At 38.3% G+C, this 19,573-nt stretch overlaps 1 protein-coding gene across 2 annotated transcripts; it reads left to right on the forward strand.

Moving 5' to 3' along the window:
* Positions 1 to 6,642: 6,642 nt before the first annotated feature.
* Positions 6,643 to 18,539, forward strand: LOC134811053 (ATP-binding cassette subfamily C member 4-like). Of its 2 annotated transcripts, XM_063817760.1 has the most exons (27): positions 6,643 to 6,788; positions 7,175 to 7,285; positions 7,937 to 8,045; positions 8,984 to 9,083; positions 10,401 to 10,516; positions 10,696 to 10,785; positions 10,957 to 11,123; positions 11,319 to 11,436; positions 11,628 to 11,735; positions 11,893 to 12,042; positions 12,169 to 12,301; positions 12,483 to 12,569; positions 12,669 to 12,836; positions 13,001 to 13,086; positions 13,302 to 13,407; positions 13,615 to 13,690; positions 13,802 to 13,980; positions 14,104 to 14,222; positions 14,481 to 14,560; positions 14,895 to 14,999; positions 15,166 to 15,315; positions 15,487 to 15,566; positions 15,774 to 15,872; positions 16,083 to 16,214; positions 16,457 to 16,527; positions 16,672 to 17,580; positions 17,778 to 18,539. In XM_063817760.1, the coding sequence occupies exons 1-27, from the start codon at positions 6,727 to 6,729 to the stop codon at positions 18,030 to 18,032; spliced, it is 3,966 nt and encodes a 1,321-aa protein (XP_063673830.1). In that variant the 5' UTR covers positions 6,643 to 6,726; the 3' UTR covers positions 18,033 to 18,539. The 2 variants fall into 2 exon arrangements, with proteins under 2 accessions (XP_063673830.1, XP_063673831.1); XM_063817761.1 differs by lacking the exon at positions 7,937 to 8,045 and having other exon boundaries at positions 6,721 to 6,788.
* The last annotated feature ends 1,034 nt before the right edge of the window (positions 18,540 to 19,573 follow it).

Genomic DNA, 19,573 nt, shown 5'->3' on the forward strand with positions numbered 1-19,573 from the left:
TTCATCGTCTTCCTTTGATATTGGTAACAGTAAAAGCCAACGGTCATATACATTGACCGTTTAATTGAAAAGTTCTCAGGTATGGAGAAAAGGAAGGATAGAGAGTGGAAACAAGGAAACGGGGACACAGCTGGAGAATGGAAGAATCATCAAAATGGGACATTTGAGATAACTTCAAGGCGCGCGCTATATGCCATGGCTCTTACTAATTCGCTCGCCCAAAAATTTCACGTGACTTTGGTTTTTATGTTAATTGACGATGTCAATTCATGGCAGCTCGGCGCGGCACAGTAGCGTATCTCGCCGATCTAGCCAGAGAAGCCTCATTGAGTGCGCGGCGCGGCACAGTAACGCATCGCGCTACAAGTTTTTATGGTTTAACAGCCGTACAAAACGTTGATTGACGATGTCAATCCGTCGAGATCGTTGCTCTGCTTCGCAGAGCAACGATCGACGATGCGAAGCAAGAATGCTAGTTTGCGCGGCGCGTCGAAGCGGCGAAGTCCTCCAATACAAAACGGTTTTACATAAACCATAATCCCATGACCCTAACCCTAACCATAACCCCGAAGTAAAAGTTAACCATAACCCTTACCACAATCCTAACCCGAGCCCTAGACAATCGAATTTATGTTTTACTAGCCTGTCACGTGACCAAAACGGTTTTTTGCCCATAACTCTCCAGGGAAGAATTTTTACCCTACGTCATGGGGGGTGATTCGGATTTTTTTTAAATTTGGGCGAGCGATTTAGTAGGAGCGGAAAACTATAGATTTTATAAAAGCTTTCTTTCTCCTCTGTCCTCTAACTGACGCAATAAAATGTAGTCAGGCGGACTGATCCCGGAATTCAGTGGAAGCAGCCGAAGGCTTCAAGTCCAATAATCCAAATTTTTGTCGTAATTATCGACGAAATTTAACTTCTTTTTACTGGGCCGCGCTCAGCCTGTCATTCCGCCTAATCTCTATTATGTTTATGAACATAATAGCCTGAGGTCCCCAGGTAAACTTCTTTCGGACTTTGTTTTTAGACTGAACTGTAGTATGACTATGAAGGATTATCTCTCGAATGATTAAGACTCCGTAGGAAACTAACCCTCAGAAGTCAAGTAATGATCGTTTCTAAAAGCTTGTATACTACGTGACGCGCTTGTTTCACAAGTAAATATGGGGTCTCCTTAGCACGCATGTCATAAATTTTGACACAGTAGAGGTGAAATCAGAGGGGTGCCATAGATCATAGTATAACGTAACGTGCCAAAATATTTAAGTAGACTACAAACCATCGACTTGTAACATGTAAGGTGTGAGCATAATGACTGGTGATTTATGATCTGGTCCGAAGACCGCTAGAAACTCAGCCAGCTTTATGTCGAGCCTTGTTATAGTTGTTTAATGTAGTCTTAATGTGGGGTAACAGGTTCTAACTTCTAGCACGAGCAGATATCAAGTTAAAGAAGTAAGATTATTCAAACAATATACACATAATATAACAATTACCCTATATAAAAATTCAATATAAATTCAATAGAAAACTAAATAAACACCCTTTAAGTAGTATAAGTAAGCCAGTTTAAAGAACTGGCTCCAAATTTATAGCTAATTCTGCTATTTTTACTGCACTACTATTTTTTAACCCTCAATCAAGTTAAATGCTTCAAATATCATATTGACTATTACCTGGGGATAGTTTTATGTTCATAATTCATAATCCGACAGGCTGAGCGCCGCCCAGTAAATTGACTAATATACTAATATACTTTTCACAATTACTTTAAATACTTTAAAACGTGGAACGTGGTCCTCACTCTTAAAGACTACGGCAGCAAGACCAAAAAAACGTAAACTGAAGATCAAACAACCAGGACCCGCCACTTCCATCGGGTGTGTTCCAGACCTGGGACTCCGCCGGAAACTCCCGGCAGAAGCGTTTAGTTTCGACAAAACAGAGCTGAGCACGAGACAGATCCTTCTATACAACGAATCTCAGGATTCAGTCCGTCTCATTAACGTCCCAACACCTGCAGAAAAGCCTTCCCTATTCGTGGATAGGAACTAAGGTATCATGAAGCTGAGAAAAACGTCTTACAAGTAAAAATCAGCTACTAAGCTATGGACTATGATTCCACTCTACATACTATATTGTATATGTTAATTGAATAGCAATAATACAAATCCATGCACCTTGTAGCTAAATCTGTCCATCATAATACTTTCTCTATTCACTGATCCACAAAACTAGCACAAGCTTGCTCCAGCAAAGCATCAAACATCCCGGTTTCTTTAACTAGATCGAAGAAGATACTTTTCGGTTTTTCGAAGCATGCTGTGATCAAACTCAAACCCAATTCTACCGCCTCTATCACTCATCCACCACGGGTCATATAGATAATAGTGTTGTTTTGTGTGTATGGTGAGAAACTGTGCAGTGGAGAAACTTTTGTCGGAGGTCCGCTGGATCAACTGATCTGTCTTCTGGAGGACAAGAACTTGTTACTAATATACTGGTATTAAATGAGTTGGTCCAGTTAATTATGGTAAAGCTTATATTGTGCTCATATAACACCATTTTAAGATAATTTCCTCTACGAGTTAGTTAGGCTAGGTGAAAGAAGGTAAAATGAATGAATCGTAAAAGAAAATGCTAAAAAACTTATTCAGATTCATACTTCGTCCACTATTAGCTGTAGCCTCGTCAATAACAAGAATCTTATTGATCTTTAGTAATGGCCCTGGCAAGACAAGAGCTGTCTTTGACCAGCTGGACAGCATTCCGACCACCCTCTTTGGACCATCATTCCAGTCCTCACAGTCTGGTTGAAATGAAGGATTTTAAACTCTACCTTCTCTAGCGCGCCCCACAAGTGATCATCGTCGAATTTGAAGAACGGATCAAGAGATTTCCTCGCAGAGTCCAGATTTGTATTTGCCTATAACAATGAAATATGTGAACAATTCCAAACACATTCGGCTCACAAAATAATGCTAGACTATTCGACATTTCTTGTCAGGATGTCATAAACATCCCTCATATAAATTTCTTAAATGTGTGACGGAGTTTACATGGTGCTACCATTTAACGAAAAAAGTCGCTAAATATGTAGCTAATAGTCATATGCAACTAATTGGAAATTCGAAAATTTGGTTAAACACGGCAACAAGGGGTCCATATAAACTCTGTCACGTTTTTATAGTGTGACAAAGTTTACAACTCACTGCCGGCCGCATTTAAGCGATATCTTATCGTCTGATAAAGATATCGTTATGCGACAAAGTTTATCTAGAGGATCAAACGATTATCTTAGGCATAGAGGGTTTATATAATTTCATAGTGTGACACATTTTACATCTTCGTGCCATTCAGTAGGGTCACTAATATTCACCAATATCCTCAAACTTCAATGAACGTGTCCTTATACAGGAAATATAGAAACCCATGCCAATTTTTCATCACATACTGTAGTGCGACACGTACTCTAGTGCGACACGTACCCTAGTGCGAAACCTCAAAAATCGACACTGGGGAATGTTGAGACCAAATATGATGAGCACAGCTGTCCTTATATAGCAGTTCCACTTCCAGTTCACTAACATTTAGTTCTTTTTAAGTTTAAGTTCTTTGTTTAAGACTCTGGGACGATATTTCAACGAATGGTTATCTTTTCATGACTGTCGTCACGTCCAGACTGTATCCATAATTTAAGGCATCCGCTCCCTTCTTTGATTTACGATAATTATCGTGAACAAAATTAGAGTCTGTTATTTTTCATAAATAGGTATAGTTCTTCAAAATAGGGGCAAGAAATTTAAATTTCGTCAAATACGTAATTTTAAAATTTAGATAGATTTTCTTTCATATCAACAGTCCTTATTATAGTTGGAATGGATTTATACAAGAAATGTAGAAACCCATGCCAACTTTTCGTCACATTTAAATTATACTGTTGGGGCAGGAAAAGTAAATTTGGTCACATTTCAGTAACTTAGTAAAATTAAACTCAGCATTGTTAAACTTGAGTTCTAATTTGCTGAACAATAACCAACAAATAATTCCTGGAAGAACATTGAATTCTAACCGAGGTACGGTTCTTCAAAATAGGGTCAAGAAATGTAAATTTCGTCACATACGTCATTGTAAAATTTAGATACAATTTCTTTCACGTGAACAGTCCTAATTATAGTCTGAAATGATTAATACAGAGATACAGGAAATATAAAAACCCATGCCCATTTTATAATGTACGTAATATGTTAATCACAGACTATTTCATTCTACAATCATTGTTTCCAAATTTAACCTATTTTTCTATTTACGATGTCGTATCATTTTGTGACGACGTTTACATCAACTGCCCTATACTTGAATCAACTGTATCCGTGTATCGTCCTTTTACAGACTTTTCCCGCCTTTCAAACCAAAATCAGATATAAATTATTTCGGAAATTCACCCAGAATTTCAAATTCCATATAATGTGACAGAATTTACATCATTTCCCAATAACCAAGTGCATGTATATGCTAACTTTTCAAAACAACATATTTTAGGGCTATGATTGGCAGAAGAACCATCAAATAATGAGTTGAAAGGGTTTTGAGGACACCTCACAGTAGAAAAGAGGTCTCGTATTCTGAGTGTGACAAAGTTTACAAAATATTGCCTTAAAGCCGTTCGATCACTGCCCTTTAGGCCTACGTTGTATCATAATTGTTAAATTGACCTAATCTACTATATTTTAGACCAAAAAATGCTAATTGGGCAGCTATGGTATTAACAATGTCACAAAAATGTGACATTTTTTACATTATAGTATCTAAAAGCAATACATTTTATTTCTGAGCATTGCATATGGGAGTATGGGTCACGTGGCTAATGTTCAGAACTTATGAACACGCTAGATTGAGTGATGCTAAAATGAAGCCACTATCGTCGAAAACGCTATTTTAGAAATTTACCAATATCCTCAAACTTCAGTGAACGTGTCCATATAAGTATGACATGCATAGTATAGCTATAGTACATATAACTATTTTTACTATATAATATAGGGTCAATATAGTAAATATACGATAAAATGCTTTCCTTATGCCTAAGGGTTTATCAGTTCCTAACTTTATAAGAACTGCTTTGCGGAGGCCGGCTGGCCGGTCTCCAACAGAATTTGAAACACACTGGAAGAGGTTAAAGAGTGGCAGATGAGGTTAAAGAGTACACTCTGGAGGAGGTTAAAGAGTGCACTCTGGAGGAGGTTAAAGAGTGGCAGATGAGGTTAAAGAGTGCACTCTGGAGGAGGTTAAAGAGTGCACTCTGGAGGAGGTTAAAAAGTGGCGGAGGAGGTTAAAGAGTGCACTCTGGAGGAGGTTAAAGAGTGCCGGAGGAGGTTAAATAGTGCACTCTGGAGGAGGTTAAAGAGTGCACTCTGGAGGAGGTTAAAGAGTGCACTCTGGAGGAGGTCAAAGAGTGCACTCTGGAGGAGGTCAAAGAGTGCACTCTGGAGGAGGTTAAAGAGTGCACTCTGGAGGAGGTTAAAGAGTGCACTCTGGAGGAGGTCAAAGAGTGCACTCTGGAGGAGGTTAAAGAGTGGCAGATGAGGTTAAAGAGTGCACTCTGGAGGAGGTTAAAGAGTGGCGGAGGAGGTTAAAGAGTGCACTCTGGAGGAGGTTAAAGAGTGACGGAGGAGGTTAAAGAGTGCACTCTGGAGGAGGTTAAAGAGTGCACTCTGGAGGAGGTTAAAGAGTGCACTCTGGAGGAGGTTAAAGAGTGCACTCTGGAGGAGGTTAAAGAGTGCACTCTGGAGGAGGTTAAAGAGTGCACTCTGGAGGAGGTCAAAGAGTGCACTCTGGAGGAGGTCAAAGAGTGCACTCTGGAGGAGGTTAAAGAGTGCACTCTGGAGGAGGTTAAATAGTGCACTCTGGAGGAGGTTAAAGAGTGCACTCTGGAGGAGGTCAAGAGTGCACTCTGGAGGAGGTCAAAGAGTGCACTCTGGAGGAGGTCAAAGAGTGCACTCTGGAGGAGGTCAAAGAGTGCACTCTGGAGGAGGTTAAATAGTGCACTCTGGAGGAGGTTAAAGAGTGCACTCTGGAGGAGGTTAAAGAGTGCACTCTGGAGGAGGTTAAAGAGTCCACTCTGGAGGAGGTTAAAGAGTGCACTCTGGAGGAGGTTAAAGAGTCCACTCTGGAGGAGGTGAAAGAGTGCACTCTGGAGGAGGTTAAAGAGTGCACTCTGGAGGAGGTTAAAGAGTGCACTCTGGAGGAGGTTAAAGAGTGACGGAGGAGGTTAAAGAGTGCACTCTGGAGGAGGTTAAAGAGTGCACTCTGGAGGAGGTTAAAGAGTGACGGAGGAGGTTAAAGAGTGCACTCTGGAGGAGGTTAAAGAGTGGCGGAGGAGGTTAAAGAGTGCACTCTGGAGGAGGTTAAAGAATGGCGGAGGAGGTTAAAGAGTGCACTCTGGAGGAGGTTAAAGAGTGCACTCTGGAGGAGGTTAAAGAGTGGCGGAGGAGGTTAAAGAGTGCACTCTGGAGGAGGTTAAAGAGTGCACTCTGGAGGAGGTTAAAGAGTGCACTCTGGAGGAGGTTAAAGAGTGCAGCGGAGGAGGTTAAAGAGTGCACTCTGGAGGAGGTTAAAGAGTGGAGGTTAAAGAGAAGCGGAGGATTGTCCCCGCTAGGGAGGGTAATGGGTATTATGATTGACATTGTTTATTTTTAACATGAGCTTTATCACAATAGGTCAATGGTTGTACAAAATGGAAATCCTGAAATAAACGCGAGCATCTTGAGTCAGTTTTCGTTCTTGTAAGTTTTTACTAAACTGTTAAATTAGAATGAATTTAGAATTAGGATTCTGTTGCTGTGTTTATTAAAAACGCATTATAGATTTAAAATTAAGTGCACCTACAATCCAATTGTGACATTGTTGCTTGTATGATATAATATTATAAAAATGGAAAAACGAGCGACCGATTTCATTCTCGTTATCATTTTGCGTTTGGAATTGGATACGGTAAGGCCAAAGCAAAGATAACTTAAATTGATATCATTTCCTTTTATTTTTAAATAAGGAGACAGCGACAAACGATAACGGTCCACTCTACAAAATTTTGAGTTTAGATACAACGCGAACGGTGCATCAATTAAAATAATAAATACCAAGCTCTGATATTTAAATGACCATCTTACAGTTGGGTTCACAAGATTTTTAGAACTGGAAATAAAAGAACTCTTACTGAAGATGACGTGTTTTCAATTGACCCAAGTTTGAAAAGCGAACGATTGACGGCTCTTCTGGAAGAGTGAGTAGAAATAGAATGTAGACAACATGACAGAGTTTCTTGATTTTTATTTTTTTAGTATTACCATTTGAGCTATATAAATGGTAGTGTAAATCTAGCACCCTGGCCATTATTGTCAAAATTATTTTAATTTACGGAAATCTTTTCCTGTCTCAGGTTGAAATTACTTAAGACTAAGTTGCCATGAGTCATGAATGGCAGCTAACGTAACACGCTTTGTATTGACCAATTTAACTGCCTCAATGTATGAATGTAAACTAACTTGGCCCCATACATCTTGGTCCTTACAGCCATGTCACGTGCCCCTACAATAAGAACGTGTAAATAGTTCTCTTATCTTTCTCATTTTCGGATTCATATCCAACTTACGAAACAACTTTCTCTACACGTGCAACTTTCTCTACACGTGCAATGAACTACTGCACGTGCAATGAACTGCTGCAAGACTGCAAGTGTAAAACCCTCACAATTTAGAGCATGGACATGATCTCTCGTTTAGTATTATGTGTAACGCTTAACAGGAAATCATTGTTGCATCTCTCGTTTGGCCTGAGGCTCAGCTTTTGCAGCCTATCCAATGTTGACTCACAACAATAGGACAACATATATAATACGTCGAAAACATTTTTTATACCGTATATCTTGTCTCAGGCAATGGGCTTTGGAAGCAAAAAGGACAAAGAATCCTTCCCTTGTTGTTGTTATTCTGAAAAGACATCTCTTCACCTTGATTTGGTTGTTTGTGGCTTTCAGCATAGAGGTTATTTTTTCCCGATCCATGACTCAAAGTGCCGAAGGCACAAAAGAGTCAAGGACAAGGGTTAGCGAACGAGGTTTTTTTAAATTATTTATTTGTACATGGTAGCTTTGCGACCGTGCGACCGTACGTGCCTGCGAGCACTGTTATCGCCCACGTGACTACCTGCGCAAAGTTATTTTGCGTGATAATCTGAATTATATAATTTTTGGCGCGCGGCGCTGAACCAACCAAGTACATTATTAATTTCATCATGTACGTATCCCACTAGACACTAATTGATAGCATATTATTATTATTTTGAGTTAGTATTGCTATTTTGCACAGATCCGTGTCAGGTTGCATAAACAATAAACATATGGTTACATAGAAATATACACGATTTTCAAATTCAATATGGAATTATATTAACTTGGTGGCGCTCGGCCTGTCACTTCGCCATATCTGCATGCTTATAAACAGTAAAGACTGGGCCGTCCCCAGGTTGTATGGAATGTGATAAAATACGCCATCACGGATCGGGAAATTGAGCGGCCATCCACAAAAAAAAGCGCGAAAAGTGGCATGCAACGTATGTCAATAGTTTACTTAAATATAAGCTTTTCTACCGTTTCCTTGACCGAAATTACATAGTTCTGACTGAATTTTTGGGTCACATTTCGAAGAAGGCGCACGCTACTTCGAACAAATTTAGACGCGTATCACCCGTCGAGGTGAGTGACACAAGTCACAGGTTCTGGAAGCTCAATACCTGGAGGAAGTTTTGATGAAAGGAAAGTCATAAAAATATCCTACCGGTAGGACATTTTACCAGCCCAAGTTACACAATGGATAGAACATAATAGCAACACAATGTCAATACATTTGTTGAACTGCATTGCTACCGGAAAGATTTATACCTTTGGATCCGTTCAGTAGTTCAAATCAAAATTTATTTTCAGGGTGCTTTAAGATGTGCTTGTCCCTTCTTTGTGGTGCGAATAACGTCCTACTTTGACCCTGCAGTAGAAATGACACAACAGGAAGCTCTCCTTTGGACATGTTGGTATTCTTCATTTGGTGGATTCGTGTAGTGTTATTGAGTCTCATGATTTTATTAGTAGAGGCTCTTACGGGCATTGTCTGCTCGATACGCTAGGGACCCCAGATACACCTTACTAGACGTATTTTTGACCGTAGTATCGATTGAAAGTAATTTCAAGATGATTGGACTGACTTTTCTGGGTTAAAATGGCAAAAAACCGAATTTTGGGCCAAAAATAGGCCAAAAAACCATCTTTTTTGATATTTTGAGCAAGTTAATTTTGTTGGCATGTCGGCAAAACTTGCATGGAGATAGCTAAAAGACAGCCGCACAAGATGGTATAAAAATAAAACAAATCCCTCTATTTTTTCTGGGGTAAAAATCCAAAAAAGTGGTAAAAATTTTGACTTTTTTGCTTGAAGTTTGAATCATTTTTTGCAGTTGCATTAAATCAACCCAAAAATAGTTGCATCGTGTTTGCCTAAATTTTTCCTTTCCGAGAAGTACCCACTTCATATACTTTATCGAAGTTTGAATATTGTCACTCCGCAAGCGTTTTAGCCAAATTTTCGACGCCCACTACGCGCAAAAGCATTTAGTTGTTATCAATTGGCACCCGCGCGTTCATCATAAATTTCAAACAGCTATAACTCAGCGAGATTATGTCCGTTCTAGCTCATATTTTCACACCAAATAGAAAATAATGTGAACTTATTGCTGACAAAATATGAATATAATTACTTTATTTGCCTAAGGGTAATAGACTGTCAAAATTTAAAACGCGCATTGGTATAGCACGTGACTAATAAGGCCAAATTTATACTTCTTAACATATTATCGATCCTTAGACATCATACTATTGTGTCCAATTAGCGGTTAGGTCTCTAAACTCGTAGCAGAAAACACGTCTTTTTGCCCGTAAGAGCCTCTACTATATAGTTCTTTTATTCAAATTTCTGATTGTTTCTTAATAGACTCAGTGAAGACAGATTCTAATGGAAATAAATAGCTGAATAAAGTATGACGTAGAAATGTCGATACGTTATTCAGCTATTTATTTCCATTAGAATCTGTCTTCACTGAGTCTATTAAGAAACAATCAGAAATTTGAATAAAAGAACTACTCTTCATTTGTTTTGCGTCCATCCAAGTCTTTCCTGTATTTGTCATTTCAATATTTCACCACTATCCTGCCGTGTCACTGTTGTGTCAGCCCTGCGTCACTGTTTTATAATTTCTAATAGAAAATACCTGAATACCACATAAAATGACATATAATACCCCAGTTGGTTTGGCACTGATCTACCATAAAATGACATATAATAATACCCCAGTTGGTTTGACACTGATCTACACGTTGCTACTGATGTTCAGACACTACGTCTGGTACCGTCTCGTGAGACTAGGAGCAATTATCAGAGTAGCTGTTACAGGGCTCACATACAGAAAGGTACTATGGGATCTATTTTTATTTGCTGGTGGAATAGCTTTTTCCATGTTCAAAATCAAGCTGAATGTAGGGTAATTGGACCCATACCGTTGCCAGTCAATTTCTTGAGTTTTCTTCTATTTAAAGGAATCAGAAACAGATCCTTTGAACTTAACAATCATTGATAATCAGCTTTACAGGCGTGCAGGATAAGTCAAAGGGAGATAGGGGAGAGATCGGTTGGCATGATTGTTAACCTCATAACTAATGATGCTCAGCGAATAGTTGAGGTAATTTAACCGTTACAATTAGCTAATGTGGACAACTATTTTTGATGTCAACAGAGACGATTTAGTTGCTGTAAGAGTCTAAAAAAGTAATTTTGCGTGTAAAGGTTGATACTTTAACTTAAGTTGATAATTGAGAATGGTTGTTCTAAAATGGCTGTTTCACTTTTTCAGTACATCACATCGGCAAGCGTATTCTTTAATCTCTGGTCAATTCTGATTGTGAGCTTTGTCGTGATGTACAACCAAATTGGTATCTATGCTACCTTAACTGGGTTCTGTTCGATGCTCATCTTCGTGCCTATCCAAGTTTGCATGGGCAAGTTTGTTTTTTACCTCAGGTGGGTGATGATTTTTAACCTATTTGCCAAACCAAATAAATACACAATGAAAGCTAGGAACTTCACCACGGAGAGAATCCCTAGATTTTTGTTGCAATAATTTTGCCACGTAGCCTGATCAAATCACTATCAGTATTCACAACGTGACTTGGGTCTTGGACAAATGTTACCATGACGTCATAACTTTTTCTTCAGAACAAAGACAGCACAACTTACAGATAGTAGAGTGACAACTATTCACGAAATAATATTATTCATAAAAGTGATAAAGATGTACGGATGGGAGCTTATGTTTAAGAGACTCGTGGGAGAGGTTAATGAAGAACCCAAGCTAGCAGCTAGCTAGTCTCATTTTAAAATTAACATTTGCAAGAGTTTATTTTAGACCAGTTCCTGTCATGTGGTAGAACAAGAGAATAGCCAAGCAATTGACATTTTTACAACTAGATCATTGAAAACCACCTTTCAAAGTTTCAAGCATCACAACATATTTACATATCGCAGATAAGGCTACAAGAATCTAGGTATATTGGAATGTTTGTACTAATGAAAGCCATGACTACTGCAGTTTTCTACATCTCCCCTGTATTTTCCCTTCTTGTAGTCATCACTGTAAGTTTTCAGAGATTTCAACAAGTTGTGTTCTTCTTATTTCTTACCTAACCGGTGTGTTTCAAGACTCACGTTCAACTTTTGAATGTTTTTTTGTTGAAAAAATTGAGTTTCTCTTAACAGACTTTAAAACCACTGTAATCCCTTTTGATTCAAGATGAAGTGGTATTCGAATGAGCCAATCCGTACAACAGATGTTTTATTCTTCCTGTCGATGATTGGTGCTGTCAAATTTTACATCTGCATTGCTCTTGGTAATATATTTACCTTTGTTCCACAAGTTGTTCACAGTCTTCAGAGAATACAGGTTTGACTTTTGTTTGTATATAAATCCAAAGTAGGTTCGTAATTAAAACTTATTTTGTGTCTGTCAGTGGATATCTCAACTGAGCATTAATATTGAAAGTAAAAGTGTATGATCCGATATATTCAGGATTTTTTGAATGCCGACGAAATAAAGTATATCCACAAAAAAGCAGCCATCAACGATGTTATTGAGAATAAGAATTTCTTATACGACGACGCAAAAATGAAAAGTGGCAACGAATCCCCACCTTTCAAAAAAGGTAAGTATTAAGCATAGCTTGTTTAATATGGTTCGTGATCGACTCTCAGACGTTATGGGATAAGAAGCAAGGGAACAGGAGTGAGGAGTCCAAAATGAAAATGACATTGATAATCGAAAACCGCTTTAAATGTAATGACTGAAATTGATTGACATAATTTAACAATTCTTACTTTGAACAGATACCAAGTCTGAACTGAGCGGAGAGACTGTCATAGAGTTTAACGACTATTCTTCAAGATGGGGACCTGAAACCTTTTCTCTTACAGGCAAGTTATCATGAGGGGATTTGCAGCATACTTTTCATGATTATCATTGGTAGAACTTTTGACCAGGGTGAAAGTGGGGTTATCAGAATGTTTTCTCAGGACTCAATCTAACCGTAAAGAAGGGGGAACTAATCGCCGTAGTTGGACCTGTTGCTTGCGGTAAAACAACCCTTATCATGTCGATACTACAGGAGTTGGACCACGAGGGAATTTGCAATATTGATGGAAGTGTGGGGTTTTCGTCTCAAGTACCCTGGATCTTTAACGGTAAAATAACTATTTAATAGAGGTGTTTACTGTTTAGCAATCAGTCAGGTTACATAATTTACCAATATTATCTTATTATGTGAAACTGCATACATTGACAGAATGTTGTTACAAAATAAAATCTTTGATAACGAAGTAACTTAACCGTGTATTTCACGAAACAGGAAATATCGAAGAGAACATTTTGTTTAACAGACCTATGGATAAGGAAAAGCTTAATCAATGTATTGCATCCTGTCATCTTACTAAGGTAGATTCATGGAGCGATCATAAAATTGTGGGTTACTAAAACTTCAAAATGGTCCAGTCTAATTTGGGTGGAGTCGATCACTATCAGTCCATTTGGGGGCTTATTTGTAAGGTGTAATAATGTCATCTTATTGTATAGTCTTTCACCTTTCATTAACGAACTTATAATATGGATTACTCAAAATTCAAATCTCTAACATATTCAAAATAATCCAGGACCTAGAATTGTTACCGAACGGGTTGCACACATTGGTCGGAGAAAGAGGTGTTCAACTCAGTGGCGGACAGAAGGCCCGGGTGAACCTTGCCAGAGCCGTTTACGGTTTGTTTAATTACTGTTATCCTGGTGATGAAGAATTCCTGATGTCGTGAGATATCGAGTTTAAAAACTTTAATTAAAATTGTAATTTTATAAAGTTGAGAGGATTTCATGACGATCGAAAATTATAACAGTATTTGAATGTTGAATTGTATTTTAGATTACTATATGTTTAACCTGTTTTAAACATAACTCGGTAACGAATCTCAGGTAAAAATCCAATTGTGGTTCTTGACGATCCCCTTGGTGCAGTTGACACCAGATGTGCTAAACACATCTTCAACAAGTAAGTACCTTTTATGAGTGTATGGAAACCATCTGCAGATTGCTTGAATTTTACATTTTCAAATCTATTTACGTTCCCTATTTTCAAAATTAAAATCGAAGTTTTTGTCAGTTTGATTCAAGAACAGTTATACGGAAAAACACGAATCCTAGTTACCCATTCAACAAACTTCTTAAGTGAAGTAGACCGTATAGTTGTTATGGATACGGAGGTTGTTGCTAATGGTGACAAAACCAGAGTTGTTGGTAAAATAAGCCACGTAGGGACCTACCCTGAACTCATCTCTAAAGGTTGATTATAAGTGTGGGATATGTGTAATTTTTTAAAGATTGGAAACTAATCGATATTGTTTGAAACATTTAGGAGAATGTCCCTCTCTCAAAAAGTAAAAATAAATTTAACAATGTTGTCAGGTCTAAAGTTTTCTATACTCGGATCTGAGATAAATAAAAATAAGCGTATGAGAACTTCGTCCAAATCCTCTATAAAGTCGGATGAAAAAGAAGAAGAGGGTTGTTCTGATTCGGGGGAGGTAGATGTGTTATTATTATTTTTATTAAAAAACTTTTTATGCTTTTAGAGCAAGATAAAATATCATGAAAGATTAAGATACTTGCATAAACTTGATTTATTAACATTTGATTTTTCACCCTAAAGCATTTTGACTCAGCATCAATGAAAATATAATCAAATAATCAATAAATACATATATATTATCCATCGATCAGTAAAAATTGAGTGCGTTAGTTCTGAAGCTTGTTAGCACTTGCGACTTACATTTTTATTCTAGAGAATCGAAAAGGTGAAGAAACCCGAGAAATTTAAAGAAGAAAGGAAAGTAGGCTCTCTTAACAAAATGCTATACTTGAGGTATATTTTGATTCTTCCAGAATTGTTTCATATATAACAAAGCTTTGTTTATACTTGCTAGCTTTGTGAGGCTCCTGAAAGAGGATGATATATCATGATTCATGACATTATGTACCATTTTATGACAGATGTCATTTTCATTCACTTTTACCTTCTTTTTTTCCTTTTTCGAGATTCGAATTGGTATTAGAGGATTCTCTTGCCAATCAAGTTGATCGCTATCGATCTTGCATTATACCAATTACTGTTGCGTATGACTATGACCATGGCATCTGTTTATCTCGATTCCCAAACTATACTAAACAAATAATAATAATATACTTCATTCTTTCAGATACTTCTCTATGAGTATCGGGTTTATGGCTATTCCAGTTCTTTTGATAGCCCTGATAACACCTCAGATTCTCATAATATTTCAAGAACAATTCGCTATCAATTGGTTAGTTTCTTCGATTACTATAATATTATATCCTCTGACATATTGTGATAGTCTTGTAATCACTGTGATCATCACAATCTTTTCTTTAGCGGGAATTTCTGGATAAAATTCAACTTGGTTGCAACTTGGTTGGTGTTTTGCGGTGATTTTCTATTTTCTATACCAGGATAACTGACAGAGTCACAGAAGATCGCATCTCAAAAAAAGATTTCACCTCCTACGACGAGAATCACTATACTGTTTACATTTGGCTGGCTTGTGGAACTATTTTATTGCTTCTCATCAGGGGTTTTGTCTACGGATTTGTAGTATACAGGTTTGATGATGCCGGTTAATGATCATAACTATTCTGATGGACTGCCAAAATAATAAGATCTGTTCTTAAAAGGTATTATTAAGATTCCGATTAAGTTTCGGGAATCAATTTATCGAATACTACTTTATAATATGAAAATCGCTCAAGACTAAAACCCTTTCATTTAAAAAGGGCAGGTAGAAAACTACACAACAAGGCACTATTCGCAATGCTAAGATCACCCATGAGATATTTCGACACACATCCGATAGGTTTGTTTTTGGATTTGATCCTTTATTATTCCATTTATCCACAAACCGCCGCTTTCTATGATTTGATTGAATTTGACAAAGATATTAGAGATATTCTTCTTGGCGAGGCCTTTATTATTCATAACTTTTTTTCTCAATCACAACAATTTGACCACAGCTGTATTTATTTTTCACTGACTTTTGGGTGTTCAATCAACTCTATTTTAGGAATGATTATCAACCGATTTTCAAAGGACACATACTTCATGGACGAGCGGTTCAATGACGTTTCCTTGGGATTCGCTCAAATTTTTCTGCTCCAGTCGGGTAAAAACTAAACCAAATAACAAAAAATGGTTCAAAATGGATATATTTGTATCTTTTCGGGAACCCAATTCTTTTCTGGTGCAACATTAATTAACTATCACGTAATTATATCAGTAATTTTCATAATCAACAGATGGAGAAATTGTAATATACTTATAATATAATATCTCTGTTTAATTTCTCAGAGAGACTATTAACTCATATATTCAGCTGCGGTAACTTTGGTTGTAATTGCCAATTACTGGTTTATCATTCCCCTCATATTTCTGTCCGCACTGATGGTCTTCACCGTCCGCTACTGCTTGAATACTTCTTTAGATATCCGGAGAATTGAAGCGTTAAGTGAGTTGTCTTTGTTACCCGTGGTGTTTCCACCTATAATTAAGACTCGTGATTTTACTCAAAAACCACTCTCATGTCTTGTGACGATTGCTCGTCATAACTACCGGTGGAGACACCATGGTCGTTCTACTTGCAATATTATATCATTTGTTGTTAAAAACGTCAAAGCGATATCAGTGTGTCCTGATCCCTCCTGATAAACGCCTGGTCCGATTACCTTGATTGACGTACCGTTCCCTCAGAGAGAAGTCCCATCTTGTCCCACATCTGTTCTACTCTGTCTGGGCTCACAACTATTCGTGCAAACAACCAGGTTAGTATTATTACACTACGACAGATAACAGTTTGTGGGTTACATCCTCAATAAACAAGCCACTAGAATTTAGAATACTTTTTAAATGATGGTAATATTGTAACTATGACAAAATTGTTAACAATTGAATCTTTCCTCATCAAGATAGAGATATTCGAGTCTCAGCACTACTTCCAACGGGATGAACACACGCGGTGCTGGATGCTGTTCCTGGCCATAACTCGTGGTTGGCTCCCTTCCCGGCTTGACGGCATCGCAGTCGCTACCTCTGTCATTGCCACATTTCTCACAGTCGCTCTGAAAGATGTCATTGGCTCAACATTCGCTGGATTGGCTTTGGTTTACATCAATGACACGATTGGAAGTTTTCAATGGTGTGTCCGGCAATATACAGAGACAGAAAATATGATGACTGCTGTTGAGAGAGTCATGATGATTGCTCAACTGCCTCCAGAAGCTTCTTTAGAATCTCCAGACAGAAGAAAAAATGAGAAACAATTCGAAACCATCCCGAACAGCAATATTGTCACCACGGGTGTCATAGAGTTTAGAAACGTCAAATTAAAATACGACCCTGACCCTGAAGCGGAGTACATCCTCCACGACCTTTCATTTATAACCCGGCCAAGAGAGAAGATTGGAATTGTGGGTCGGACTGGAGCAGGTAAAAGCACCATACTGCAAGCTCTCTTCAGGATGGTTGAGCCGGAAGGAGAAATACTGTTAGATGGAATGTTGACGAGTGAGATGGGCTTGCACGAACTCAGAAAATCTATCAGCATTATCCCTCAAGAAAGTCTTCTGTTTTCTGGGACTCTGCGAGGAAATCTTGATCCGTTCTTCAAATTCGACGATGATCACTTGTGGGGCGCGCTAGAGAAGGTAGAGTTAAAATCCTTCATTTCAACCCAGACTGGAGGACTGGAGATGATGGTCCAGGAGGGTGGTCGGAATCTGTCAGCTGGTCAAAGACAGCTCTTGTGTCTTGCCAGGGCATTACTAAAGATCAATAAGATTCTTGTTATTGACGAGGCTACAGCTAATGTGGACGAAGTATGAATCTTGATTAAGTTTTCAGCATTTTCTTTTACCGAATTCATTACTTTTTACCTTCTTTCACCTAGCCTAACAAACTCGTAGAGGAAATTTTCTTAAAATGGTGTTATATGAGCACCAATATAAGCTTACCTTATTAACTGGACCAACTCATTTTAATACCAGTATATTAGTAACAACTTCTTGTCCTCCAGAAAACAGATCAGTTGATCCAGCGGACTCTCCGACAAAAGTTCTCCGACTGCACAGTTCTCACCATAGCACACAGAATCAACACTATTATCGATAGTGACCGTGTGATGGTGATAGAGGCGGGTAGATTGGTTGAGTTTGATCACCCAGCAGTGCTTCTGAAGAAACCGGAAAGTATCTTCTTCGATCTAGTTAAAGAAACCGGGATGTTTGATGCTTTGCTGGAGCAAGCTTGTGCTAGTTTTGTGGATCAGTGAATAGAGAAAGTATTATGATGGACAGATTTAGCTACAAGGTGCATGGATTTGTATTATTGCTATTCAATTAACATATACAATATAGTATGTAGAGTGGAATCATAGTCCATAGCCTAGTAGCTGATTTTTACTTGTAAGACGTTTTTCTCAGCTTCATACCTTAGTTCCTATCCACGAATAGGGAAGGCTTTTCTGCAGGTGTTGGGACGTTAATGAGACGGACTGAATCCTGAGATTCGTTGTATAGAAGGATCTGTCTCGTGCTCAGATCTGTTTTGTCGAAACTAAACGCTTCTGCCGGGAGTTTCCGGCGGAGTCCCAGGTCTGGAACACACCCGATGGAAGTGGCGGGTCCTGGTTGTTTGATCTTCAGTTTACGTTTTTTTGGTCTTGCTGCCGTAGTCTTTAAGAGTGAGGACCACGTTCCACGTTTTAAAGTATTTAAAGTAATTGTGAAAAGTATATTAGTATATTAGTCAATTTACTGGGCGGCGCTCAGCCTGTCGGATTATGAATTATGAACATAAAACTATCCGGGATAGATTTATGTTCATAATTCATAATCCGACAGGCTGAGCGCCGCCCAGTAAATTGACTAATATACTAATATACTTTTCACAATTACTTTAAATACTTAAAAACGTGGAATTACGTGGTCCTCACTTTGCTCTAACCAGAGCCCTCTCGCTTGCAGTAGCGCGCGACCGCCGGAGGCGGCAAAGAGGGCTCTATCCATGGCCACAAACTGGCACCACAAATCGTGGTGCCAGATTTCCTCCCATATTTCTGATGCCGCGCGGGACGTGTTAGTCATTTTTAGTCATGTCCGTGGATTGTGATTGTAATATCGGAAAACAATATTTTCTCATTGGATTTGATTTTTGTAGAGAGCTAATATACCTTCTTTGATCACGCACTCCATTTAAAAAATTTGAAATTTTGCTTGTTCCTTTGTTTGTTGCAATCATTCGGTTGATCATTCGGCGGATGCTCCAAAGGGCCGGGACATATTTTAATGTTAAATTCTCAATAACCAGCAGACTTGTTACCAGTTACCTTGCTAGTGCTACTCTTTTGTCGTTTGCAATTGGACTTTAGATTCATTTTCTCATTGGATTAGATTTTTGTAGGGAGCTAATATACCTTCTTTGATCATGCACTCCATTTAACAAATTTTGCTTGTTTCTTTGTCTGTTGCAATCATTCGGTTGATCATTCGGCGGATGATTCAAAGGGCCGGGACAAATTTTAACGTTAAATTCTCAATAACCAGCAGACTTGTTACCAGTTACCTTGCTACACTTTTGTCATTTGCAATTGGACTTAAGATTTATTTTCTCATTGGATTAGATTTTTGTAGGGTGCTAATATACCTTCTTTGATCATGCACTCCATTTAACAAATTTTGCTTGTTTCTTTGTCTGTTGCAATCATTCTATTCGGTTGATCATTCGGCGGATGATTCAAAGGGCCGGGACATATTTTAATGTTAAATTCTCAATAACCAGCAGACTTGTTACCAGTTACCTTGCTACACTTTT

The sequence above is a fragment of the Bolinopsis microptera genome, chromosome 2 (genome assembly GCF_026151205.1).
Source record: "Bolinopsis microptera isolate Bmic1 chromosome 2, MBARI_Bmic_1.0, whole genome shotgun sequence".
NCBI lineage: Eukaryota > Metazoa > Ctenophora > Tentaculata > Lobata > Bolinopsidae > Bolinopsis > Bolinopsis microptera.